General features: G+C 26.3%; 1 protein-coding gene across 7 annotated transcripts in view; it reads right to left on the bottom strand.

Moving 5' to 3' along the window:
• The window catches only part of LOC142325064 (serine/threonine-protein phosphatase 2A 56 kDa regulatory subunit gamma isoform-like), a 166,549-nt gene that overhangs the window by 73,098 nt on the left and 79,459 nt on the right, over positions 1-13,992 (bottom strand). For all 7 annotated transcript variants that reach the window (XM_075366377.1, XM_075366376.1, XM_075366378.1 and 4 more), the window contains one exon: positions 7,169-7,334. In XM_075366377.1, the coding sequence (XP_075222492.1) occupies positions 7,169-7,334 (166 nt within the window). The remainder of the gene's footprint in view (positions 1-7,168; positions 7,335-13,992) is intronic.

The raw sequence follows: 13,992 nt of genomic DNA, 5'->3' as shown, positions 1-13,992 counted from the left end.
ATTGCTTACTAAGAAAAAAACTTCAATATTAAAAGTAATAAATCGTGTGAAATATTTGCAGCAGTTTAACTAATCGATAAGTTCTTTTGAAAATAATTTCTAACATTTTTTTTCACTGTTGAGAACTTACATATGCAAAAACTTTTGTACTTTTCTTACACAATTATATGGATAAACGTATTAAACATATTTGAATTCTAATACCAAACACAAATTGAAAATCCAGAATCAAATTGCCGCCGCAGGAATACTGTATAAAGTCTCAACTGTAGTAAGAAGCTTAACTTATTCACAATTATAAACTTAACAACTTTTTAAAAATATTTTAACTATGTACATTTTTCTTCAAAGTTTCAGAATCCATTTATTTTCAAACTTTTATCAAATTTTTAAATATTTTATTTAAATGTTATAACGGTACATTGTAAAATGTATTTAGCTTATTAATTTTTTTTTGAGCTTAGAAAAATTAGATTTTCCTTCTTCAATCATGGATAAATTAAAAAGTACGCACTGTAAACAACCATTCAAATAAGGGTGTTTATATATAGCACAATTATGATCACAATAGCACTAACTTCCCCATCCCTCATTTGATGTTGTGTAAGCAAACTTCATATTTTTCTATTTTCTTCATAATTAATCTTACTGTAACTGAAATTTAAATTTATTACAAACATTAACAAAAGATTTAAATAATTTCTGTATTTTAAATTTCATACTTATTGTAATTTCAATAAGAGGATTTCTGAAATATCTGGAACTTAATCAGACCCGTTCAACTTGGATAATGGGTTTTTAAAGCATAATTAATCTAAATAGGATGTTAAAGGGAAAAATAATTAAAATACTACGCAACATTAAAATATTATCTGTTCATTAGATTATCTATAAAGTAAATTAAATTAATAAGTAATTAAATTAAATTTATAAATTATTACTATTAATTAAATTAATAGTAATTTAGCTCTATGTAATATATACAGGTACATTGTGTATAATTTTATGTTTGCAATTTTTAAATAAATATAATATTTACGATATTCTTATTTACTGGGCAAACCATTTTTAATGGAAAATAATAATTATAATAATTTCAAACAACTTTCTCATTAATGAGATATAAATAAAATAAACAATTTTCTATCAACCTTTAAAAAATTCTCTATCTATTATTTTTGGTTAGTTTCAGCGCTGCTTAAAATCACTTCTTTTAGGAAAATAATTTTTTTTTCGTTATAAATAATTTGTAATAAACATTAAAAAACTATTTAAAACTGCCATTTAAAAAAAAATTATTTTTTAACCAGTGAAATAACAAAATAGTTAGATATCATTAAAAACTATATAGACTGGTATTTTGGGTTAAGTTAGTAATTAGCTATTAGCCAACATTAAGTTCAGCCTCTTGAGTTTTAGTTTTACAATGCAGATCAGGTCACCAAGAAGAAATCTATTAATCAAAACTACTAAATTTTCTAAAAAAATATACAATCAACATTTTTAATACAAACAAGACTTCATTAATTCAATACTTAGGTGATAAGAGAGAAAAAATATTTTTTCTGGCAATTTTAGGCATATCAAATTTGAGTATCTTGAAAATTTATAATAAATTTGTGAAGTAAACAAATATTACATTTCAAAAGTAATATTAACCAAAGTAGTGTATAGTAGCAGAATGTAATGGTTCAACTGCTGGAGATTTTTGTTAAGTCCTTTCTTAAAAAAAAAAGCTTTATATTATAAATATATTTATATTATTTCAACTTGATCATGATTTATAGAAGAAATTTTTATCCTTTTCTTAAAAAAATATTAAAAAAAACTATAATATATAAGAGATAAATATGTCACATAGATGCAATTTACCTATCTGTAAATTTCTTTTAATAATTAAAAACATATATAAAATTATAACAGCAATTTATTATATATGAATTATTATTGATATAGTCAACTTATTTTTTAAACTACTGGTTAAGAAAAATAAAATTTGTTAATGAAGTGAAGTCAAGTAGTAAACTGGTGGTTGGTGAAATAAACTTCTTTATGTGAATTGGAGAACTTAGCACAATAAATATATTCTCTTGAAAAATAGGCTCACAAAATTTTTAATTCATTCTTTCAATAATGTGGAAAAATTTATGATCTAATTATTTAAGAATGCAATATTTGTTGATATTTAAGATTATATATAACATAATTAATATGTAGTCAATCTGATTTATTCCTTGTTTAATGTATATGCTTAATTACCATACTGCTCTAAAACTGTTCTATTACAGATAACATGTATTGTTATTATTATAGAATAATAGCAAGTTACATTAATTATCAATTCAATTAGTTGAGAAACAATGTACCGTTATAACATTTAAATAATGAAGATCTTTATTTGTGCTATAATTTTGGTAGTACATTGTAAGATAATTACTTGTTTACAAATAGTTAAAAGTGACTGGACTGCTCTTTTATACGATTATTTCTACATAGCATAAAACAAAATTAATTAATGTTTCATATAAAATAACTAGAGTCCCATGTATTATATTTTTATCGATTGAACACAGTTGCTATTTTCAATGGTATAGCGTCTTTTACACAACTTTTGTGCTAAGGCAAAGTTTATGATAACTTATCATCAGACTGCTGAAAAATCTTATTTCTTCTTTAATTTGTACAGCAGTCACACTGGGGGAAAAGCGGAAGTTGTGAAAAGTAAATCGTATTTAAGAAATTAGTCTGAGCAATGTTTCACCTCTGTTTTATTAACTGCTCGTGAGTTATGCAGATATATATAAACAAGCATGCAAGCAAAGGCAAAGTAAAGAAAAATCTCTTAAAATTGACATGATTTAATATTCTTAATGTTTGACTTATAAATTTGGAAAGAAGTGTAAACTATTTTGGCAAGTAGTTAACATAAACGGTAAAAAATAACAATACTGAAAAAAAATTAGATAGTACATAGACATCATTATATGTTACTTAGAAATCTTGCAATAAATATGAAAGATAATATTCTTTATTCTTAATACTGATCTATGTTTATTCTATAATATTGATGTATGATTTGGACATTAATAACTAAACTCCCCTTTCACAGCTTATCTTTATTAAATTAAGTCAAGATAACATTAATTGAAAGAATTATTGTTATTATGAAGGTAATTCACACTGCTTGTCCATCACTTTTGGATTTACAAATTTTTTTTTAAATATGTACACTAATCTGAGAGGCAAAGCATATAATTAATTTTGTTTGATTGGAAATGGTACAGACATTCTTGTGTTATGAAATAAAAACCATGACTGTATATTTGTTGAAAATTCTGATTGATCAGAAATCGTTAAATCATTTAAATAAAATATATGTTGAACAATTCTCCTAAATACTATGTTTGGCAACAAAAACTGAAGAAAAAAGATAAAAATTATAGCTTAAGGACATAATATTTATAAAATGATTTTTTAAAGAAAAAATATCCCTTTCATTGGTGCTAACTGACACTTTGTTGTTACCAAAATATATTTAGCTTTCTGTGAATCAGAACAATTTTTTGAAATTCTGTTTTATTAAAATTTTTTTCCCAGCAATTCATCCTGTAATGAATTTCAAACTAATATTTAAACCGTAAAATATAATATAGCTGGAGTAGTCGACATTAATTTGAAATACTGGGAGTTAAAAAAAAATCAAAAGAAAAAAAATTCATTCAAAACAATCTTAATATTTTTTTTATAGATTATAATAGTTTTGTATTATGAGGACATTATTAATATTTTTATAAAAGATAATTAAACAAAGTTTTGTTTTATTAATTGTAAACATAAACTTTGATGATTATATTTTATGCTCTATCAAAAGTAAAAAAGTATGTAGTGAAGTGGGCATACATTTTACATTTATTTTTTTTAAGCTTGGTCCCTTACATTTGATGGGTGTTTTACTGGATGAAAAAATTATATCTTGTTTTTTTTAAAATAAATTTTACAATATGGTTAAAAAAAATATATTTTTAAATTTATAACAGAAATCCAATGATATGGGCTCAATGGGATGACATTCGGTTTGAAATAACCAGAAGTTATCTGTAATACCTTAGTTTTTATTTACAGGTAACATTATAAGCAAACTTTTAACCAATTTGTTACTGAACTATTTAAATGAAATTTAGAGTAAAACATAATTAAATTTTTTTGCTCTAATTCCTGATTAATCTGGTCCAAGTACAGTTGTGGAATGTTTAAGGAAAAATTATTTGTTATCATTATTCACTCTTCAACATGTAACAGATAAAAAAAAATCTGGTGAGCAGAATCATAAGTACTGTACTTCTATTTATATTTTCCCCTAAAAATTGCTATTAAAAATTTCCCAATACTGGGGCATAATCAATATGCTTCTGATTACTGGTATGAAATTAGTATTTGGATTTTAAAAATTTACATTGCCAGGAACTTTACTAGTAATATGATCAGAATTTTCAGACTTCAGTGTTATACAATGCCCACCTACACTAATCTGTTAATGAAGAAAAAAGAGAGTTTTAAAACAAACATTTGCAACTGTAAATCATATACTATATGGTAAGGGTAGTGAATAATAGGTAGCTACCAGTACCAACAAATCAGTATGAGTAATAGTTACATGACACAAATTTATAATTATGACAGTGTGCAAAATTGGGTTGTATTTAATCCAATTACTGACTAAAATGAATAACTCAGTGGATTTGAATGCAATTTTTATCTACACTAAGCAATATAATTATTTATTTTGTTAATATATATGAAAAGGAATTTGAGGTAAATTTGTTTTGTAAATATATAAACCAAAGAATTTTATTAATGTACAAATTTTTAACATTTTCATATAAAATATGAGGTGTGAGGGAAAGTTTTAAGACAGATGCCGCCACTGCTCAATAGGAGGGTATAGGAGGTTTGTCTGTGGGTGTGGAAGGGAAAGCTTGTTTTGCCCCTAAAACATCCTGAAAAGATCACCACTATATCTTCATTCAGTAAAGAAAGGAATCCTGGTGTTTGGGTGTGGAAGGGAAAGCTTGTTTTGCCCCTAAAACATCCTGAAAAGATCACCACTATATCTTCAGTCAGTAAAGAGAGGAATCCTGGTGAGTGAAGACATGTTTTCGGTTCTCAGCGGATTATTGATTTTACAAAATGTCTGAAAAACCAGGGAGAGTTTGTGTCAAATTTTTCTTGAAAACCAAAAATTAGCTTCAAAGACTTATGAAGTCTTTGAAACAGCTTTCAGAAATAAATGTCTGAGCCGGTCAAATGTTTTTATCTGGTTCAACAGATTTAAAAATGGCCACAAATCAATCAAAGAAGTCCCCAATCCAGTCTTCCTCTTCAAAAATCAATGAAAACAATATGAAAGTTTACAATTTGGTGTGTACTGACCATAGACTTACAATTAAGGAGATGGCTGATGAAGTGAATAAGTTTCTAGCAGGTTCAGTAAATTTTAACTGAAGATTTTGTGTACACTTGACACATGTCAAGCATATATGAAATTCATTACAAGATTGTCAGATCAGTGAACCTTGAAACGTCTAAGAATTGATTATCGGGCCAAAACTGACACATCGTAGTAGTGAAAGGGTCCCAGGTCCAAGGTCACCATGACCAAAAAAGTTGTTTGAATGTAAAGACAATGTTGGTGGTTTTCTTTGACGAGTATTATGTATCATGAATTTGCCCCAAGCGGGCAGATCATTAACCACAAATACTATAAATGTTCTTCATTGTTTGTGCGAAACTGTGATGGAAGAAAAGGCCTGCATTCTGGCAAGGCAAGTATTGAGTTCTCCTTCACAACAACACACCAGCAGCTCATCGTATGTTCTCTATCATAGAATTTTTGGCCAAATTCCAAATTCCTGTGCTTCTGTAATCCCCCGATTTTCCTGATTAAGCCCTTGCTGACATCTGTTTCCTAAATTGAAATTTTTGCTGAAAGGGAACTGACTTGGCTCAACTGCAAACATCCAAGCAAATACGTACAGGGTTCTTTCTTAATACCTTTAAGAAAGAAAATGTTCAGGAATGCTTCCAAAAGTGTAAACACTATTGGAGTCTGTATGTTCAGTCAGAAGAGTCCTCCTTTGAAGGAGATCTATCACAATAGCCTGTAAGTACTGCTATTTTCAAATTACATCCCCAGTCTTAAAACTTTCCAATCACACCTCAATCTACATCTTTCAGTTTGTAGTTACATTGTAGCAGATCATAAAAAAAAAAACTATTACCGTAATATAACAGTACATGATAAAACAGTTGCGGTTTAATGTAAAGTCAGAGGGAAAATTATTTGTTGTCATCCATGTAGTTTTTGGTTAGTCCTGTGGCATTACTTCAGTGACATCTTTATTGTGGGTAGCACACATTTTACATCACCTATGAAATTTGTGGCTTAAATTATTTAGAATTGGAAGCTAAAAAAAATATGAATTTTGTTTCCATTAGTAGTTACTAAGAACTGTGTTAGCGATATAATACTTCTAAAGTTTGGTGGACTAATTTTTTATAATATAGATTTATGCTTCTCATTGTCAAGTAATATTCCAAGACAACTCGTAGTCTACGTGCCAAAAAGGGTAAAAGAGAGCTGAGAACATTTGAAATGTGGGCATGGAGAAGATTAAATGGACAAGATGAGAAATGAAGAAGTAATGAGGAGAAAATGCAATAATACAGGCTTAATCAGAAAATTCAGAATCGGGAAACCTAATTGGCTGGGACATATCATGAATTAATAAGGACTGATTAAAACAGTGTTAGAAGATGCAAGATTGTAAACAGTAAAAATTTTAGATGATCTAAAACAAAATTTTAGATGATAATGAGTTATCAAGATCTTAAAAATTTAGCTGTGAACAGAGAACATTATCTGCCTCAAGGCAGTTAATCATATAAAAATCAAATATAACCTTATAAGATATGACAAATCATGAAACAAAAATTGTAATATCCCATATCTAGCATTTTTAGCTGTCTAAATTTGATTTAAACATTCAGATGAGATTTTTAAACGTAAAACAATAATTTTAGAGCTCTAACTTTTTATTTTTATAATATTAAAATAAATATAAAAAACAGATACACTAAGTTATTAGAAAAAGATTATGACACAACTCACCTTTGAGCAATGGTAATTTTTGTAGTTCCCTGTCTTTGCTTATATTAAATCTAGATGAGCTTTGCCTCTTATCCTTTTTATGAGGTGATGCAAACTTGAATTTACTAATTTGGGTAGGAGGAGGGACTCCAGCGGGCGACAGCTGTCCAGCACTCTTGCCCGTACCCTGAAAAAATAATTAACAAAATAAAATCAGCTTATCCATATTCAAGTTTAAAATATATATATACAGCAGAGCAGCATCCTGGAAACTAAAAAGTAATAAACAAGGATAAAATGCCAATCAGGGAATACACGTCTAATAATTTGGTTCTACATCAAACTAAACAATACATGGGCAGTTTCAAAGAAAGCAAAAGGCAAATTTGACAAATTGATGCCACTTAAAAATGAAAAAAACAAGAAATTGAAAATAGTTATACAAAAATACATTTGAGCACAAGTTATTGAGATAAACACAAAACATTTTACATTAATTTTGCATCATTTTAACTTTTTTTTATGAGATACCACTTACACGCACGCACGCACACACAAAGACGTTTATTTAATATTATACAATTTTAATATTGTTTAACATAAATAATGTAGAATTATCACAAACCTATGAAAAAGTTTCATTCATTCTACTAAACATGATATCGAACACCTCCACTGACTGGACCAGGTGGTATCAATTTAGTAATTTCAAATATCTGAATGCATTTAGCATTAAATTAAGCTAGGGTGGGAGCGAGAGGAAATGAAACAAACATAATGTTATGTAATAAACTATATTTTAAATTTAAATCACTACCAATAAACAAATGATACTGAAAAACAATTTTATTAAAAATTTACAAAAAAGTCTTTCAGTTGATAATTTGTTATTTAAAAAATAATGTGTATACAACATAATAACTTCAGGTAAAAATAAAATAACAGCTTATATATATAAATATATATGTTTAATACATTTTAAAACTAAATTGTACACTTTCATTATACTGTAATATCCACTCCAACTACATATTTTTTAAAATGGTGAATTTTTTATATGGTTTTTTTTTATAGAGAATCAGGATGAAAGTTAAATTTTATTGTATTATTTTGTTATATGAAATGCTGAACAAAACACATTGAAATCTTTAACCCGTTCCCACACAATGTAAATATGACACTACTGTATGTAAAATAATTTATAAAGTAAGCATAAAAAAGTTTTTTATATGTACATAAAATTATAATTTAATTTAATACTTAACATATGACAAAAGTTTTATTCAATTTCTATTGCTGATCTCAAAGAATTTTTTTTATTAGCTTGTTGTTAAAGAATATTAAGAAGAAACCGCATTAATGTTTTATATTATGAGGAAACATGAATTACAAGTTTGCATACAATTTTTAAAAACTTAAAAGTTAAATTGTACTTAAATTATAACATTAATTTATCAAAATACTGAAATAGAATCTTTGGTTTTCAGAATGAATAATTTTTTATTTAGAATATTCAGGTTACCAATCAAACTAATAAAATCAACTACAAATTAAGGGTCATAAAATAAAATAGCTATGTCAGTACAATAATTATCATAATAAAACAATTAACTAATAAATTCTTTAAATAACAATCCATTATTAAAAATAATTAATTCATGTACAGGAAATGCAAAATCAGCATCTTTTAAATGTAATTTGTTGCTAAGACAAGTAATAATAAAGCATTTTTTTTTAACTTAAGATTCTCTAAAGGAATTTTGAATAAGTAATGAAATAAATGTAAAAATCTAGAAAATGGAATTAGTGTACAATTCTGAAACAGCTCAATAGTTTTCAAGTTAGTAAGCACTAACTAGAAAGCTATTGAAGTGAAAACTATTGAGCTGTTTATAGTATAGTATAATTTATACTATAGTGTATAGTATATTTTTTTTAACATGAATAGAATGAGGAATTTGAAAAAAATAAACAAGAATAACAAGAAAAAGTTTGAACAGATTGATTTATATAAATACTAAGTTATTGCTGTCACACAAAGAAAAAATGTAGGTAGCAATGAATCAAAGTTTACTCACTACTGAACAAGATATATTAAATTCACCAAATCATTTTAAATGTATAAAGAAGAGAAGTAGCAAACAATCTGAATGAGTTTCACGAGATAATTATACATTGGTGGGGCAACTTTAAAAATTAAAATTTATTGCTCTGGAAAACAAACTTCTCTCTAAGCCTAAGAATAATAATGTAGAAGTTTGTTAAACACTTTAATGTGCAGGGTGGGGATGGATTATCAGACTGGAAACTGGCTTCTTGCTACCTATGACATCCTATTGCAATTCACTAATGCCAACACTAATTCAGAACCGCAGTACAACTACGGTGTGCTTATGTATTCATAGACATTTCTCAAACTATTGCATGTGTCTTATGTGTTTTTTTAGATATACATAAAATTTAATTTAAAAATAGAAAAAGATCATTAAAAAATAATACTTTGAGTATATATATTTTATTAAAAGAAAGCAATTGAAATGAACAAAAATTAAAATTTTAAGGCGAATAACATTAAGGTAATAGCTACAGCGAGTAAAATGTAAAATATTATTGTACAATTGTGAAACACAGGTATTTTAAAGAGAAAGTTTAAGCACAGCCACGTACAATTCAGAATTTTCCTAAACATAATAATTATACTCTACGAGAAAAAAAATTTAATCTAAAACTACATTCAATTAAAAAATGATCTTAATAATTTACTGAAAACTGATAACATTAGAGTACTAAAATATATATATATATATATAATGGATAAGAAATTATCAATATAAAACATCTATTATTTAATATTAGTGGATGCATGAAAAGATAGAAACTGAAAAGAAGTTACGTCCATTAGAAAGCTAATACTACCATTTTGTACATATACATGAGAAAGATTACACTGGACAAAAACAAAACAAAAATTATCACGTAATTAAAAAATAAATAATAGATATGATATAAAATTTTACTGTTTTATAGCACATATTTGAAGATTAAACAAATTTTAAATTGATAGTTTTATCAATAACAACAATAAAACCTGTAAGAATAAATGTAATGAATAATAGTAAATAAGACAATCAGTAACGTTTTCTTAACTACAGATTAGAGAACACTTGACCTGAAAACAACACATCAGTGCACGAACAACAAATAGATATGGCTTCAAATAAAAATATAACAGAAAAAAATTCATTGCAAACATTAAAATCGAATACAAAATTAATAATGTAATAATATTTAAGGAAGACATACAAAATTAATAATGTAATAATATTTAAGGAAGACTAATAAAATCTTGTAATGTATTTTGAATTAGTTGTCATCATCACCCTACATTCATGGTCTTGATTGGTAATGATACCAATTTTTGTAGACTGTTATTGAAGAACTGTGATCATCCATTAATTATTAATTCTAATCCATAAAAAAATTCCATTATATAAAAAAGATTTATACAAAAAGCTATCAAAGTTGTTTTCAAAAGAAGTTTACCCAACAGACCTTTTTGGTCGCAAAAACTTTGCACAATAGTTCTCTTTTTGTTTCATCCTCTTTTTTACTACCCAATCAGGACTTTTACTGACCAGTGATATCTTTATTTCAATTTAAGAGGATTTAGCATTGCATGTTATCCAAGATCATTAAAAATTAAACTCTACATACAGTTAACAATCTGGAAGAACATTAAACATTAACAACACATAAAAGGTACTACAATATAAAAATATTAGTAAGGAAAAACATAAAATAATAAAAATGCTTAAATACGACTATTAATATTACTGCTAATAATTTTTTTAGCAAATACTGTCAAAAGAAAATTGAGAATTTAACCTACTTGCTGAAATGACTCATGTGAAGGAAAACATTACAATAAAACCCTTCTTAATTAATATTGCGTGAAACAAAACAAAATGTCAGGTTTGTTAATTTAATATGTTCCTTATAACAAATTAGTAGTAATTATAGAGTTTTTAATCTTTTGATAACTTACTTTTTATTTGCTATACGCAAAATATATTATCATCTGCCGGGGGGGGGGGGGGGGGGGTTAAAGGTTAGACAATTAACCACAATTTGCTAATTAAAACAACTAGAAACATAAAAAACCAACATCATGTAGGCTACAATTTTTTATCAGTTTAGAATACAAGATAACACTATTTCTAATGTAGGTTTTCCTTTTAAGACAGGTGCTAAAAGAACAATACCACTTGCATAATTTGCACCATAGCTCTTTTGAAAGAATCATAATTTAAATTAAAAAGAGTCATTTAATAATTTCTAAAAATCATCTATTTTTTTTTTTTGGGCCAATAACTTTAAGGATTATAACAAGGAAGTATAACTAATGTGTTGCACGTAGAAATAACAAGTAAGTGCTATCAATCTATTGTATTTATTACACGAGTCTTAATTCACATCACATGTAGTTACAGTTAGATCATCTGACAGACACCTTCTCATTCACTAATTATTATTGTTTTGTTATATAGAAAAATAAGGTAAAACATGAAACATTTAATTTTTTTTTTTTAGTAATTCATAATACAAAAGCCTACCATTTGTAATGCAAATTTTTGTTATTGTTCTCATATTAATTGTTTCTGTTCTCACATTTACAATAACACTCAATATTCAATTGAGTGTTGTAAATATTGAGTGTTATTGAAAGTAATATATAATATATATATATATATATATATATATATATATTACTTTCATGGAAACAATAGTTTTCTTTAAAAAAAATCTCTTGGTTGAAGTAAGGTAACTAAAGATTTTTTAAAATTTCAAGTTTGGCATTATCCCAATATTTTCTGAAGCAATTTCAAACTATTACAGCAAAACTGAACATTTTTCAATGATAAGTTTTTTAAACATTCTAATCTTTTCAAAATATCTTTAAGTTGGAATGTTTATTCATCATTTACTTGGGGATTGATGTTTTTTACCATTCCTTTCAGTTTGTGCTACACTTTATAATGTATACTTTAAAATTATATATATATTATCAATTCTATTAAACTATCTAGTACAGAAAGCAGGATTTCATTATTGCAATAATGTTATTATTTCAATCATGACTAGATGCTAGATCCACGAAAGTATTTTCACGAAAAATTAAGGCAAGATGTCATTTCAATATTCTGTATTAGGTGGTTTATTTAATTAAATACAGTTTAACAGTACAGATAGTATGAATCTTAAAAAGATTAATTTCATATATATCAATATTAACAACTTAAGCACCAAACACAATAACAGATAAAACCTAAATAAAATTAATACCAACAGTCAACTATCATTTGATCCTGCATTTTCAGTCTGTACAGAAACTCTATAATACAAAAAAAAAAAAAAAAAATTAAAAATATTAGTATTAGCTTGTTTTTTTAGGTTTTATCTGTTACTTGTTTAAGTTGTTAATACTGAATTTGCTAAGCACAGTGGTCAATATTTTAATGAATTATCTGGATTTTCAAAAGATAAATGTTGCAAAAAGACCATATAACATTCTGTCAAAACTATCTCACCTTTGTAATCATTGTTTGTTATCAATCAAATAATTTTCTTAATTCTTTTTTTTTGTTTGATAATTTTGTCACATAAGCTTGAAGGCTTAGGCATGGATATGGAAATGGAATTTTGAAGTGTATAAAAATGCCATGCCTGACCAGGATTCAAATCTGGGACCTCCAGATGAAAGGTCACAACATTACCACTCGGCCATGGAGATTGGCAATATTTTTACATAACATTTAAAAAGCTATTATTCAATTCCTTATCCTACTAATTATGGTTTGACGCTAAATAATAAATACTTACAAGAATTTCTATTTCATATATACATACATAGATTTGATCTTAGAATTTTGTTATGAACGAGCAGACTCCCTGGGATTTTGGTAAACACCTCTCAGTAATCTCCTTTATATATTTCGCATTTCCTTTATAATAGTGTACCCCACACATAATAAAAATATTCTGGTATCTGACCAATATTTGGGCTTATTTTATAAACACAGCAGGAAATTCACAGTCATACTGGATCAAGAACTAACTAACAAACCAATTTTAATTAAATTTGAAATGTAATTCTTTAAAAGATAAAATTTTCTAAATAAATTTTAGTTTTCGTTAAATAATATTGCTAACAAACAAGTGATTTTTAATTTTTTTAAATTTACAATATATTTGATAAGAATATTAAGAGAACACTAATGCTGTAAACTAATTTTTATAATGGATATAATTTTTTCAGATGTCTCAAGATTATTAAATCACTTTTTCTAAAGAATTGTTACTACCACTATACTAATACCATACTATTTTAGTTGTACCAAAATGAAATAGAATATTACAGTATATTTTAATTTCAACAAGACAGTCATACAAGATATAAGTATTTAAAAACATTAAATTTCATAAGATATATAAATAAACTCTACATTATAACTCTACAAATAACAATAGTAGCATATTTAATCAGTAACACTGAAATGTAAATATTTACAATGAAATGCATCCAACAAGTAAAATAACAAACACTTATTTCTATAACCTGACAATAAAGTACAATTTTCATGCATCTTTAAATACACTTTCCTCAATTCAACTGCTGAATCAGTACCTCTTGTCTTGTTTTTATGAACTGATCAAGTTATGACAAGCTGACTTCATTAATCTCTTATCAGTACTCTCACTCCCTTGACTGTGATGATATTCATCTCATCTCTGTGATGATATTCCATCAATTCAGTGAACTTTTATACTCCACTAACCTCTTGTTC

Source organism: Lycorma delicatula, chromosome 5 (genome assembly GCF_047948215.1).
Source record: "Lycorma delicatula isolate Av1 chromosome 5, ASM4794821v1, whole genome shotgun sequence".
Taxonomy (NCBI): Eukaryota; Metazoa; Arthropoda; class Insecta; order Hemiptera; family Fulgoridae; genus Lycorma; species Lycorma delicatula.
The sequence above is the reverse complement of the archived record's forward strand: the minus strand, read 5'-3'. Positions and strand labels throughout refer to the sequence as shown.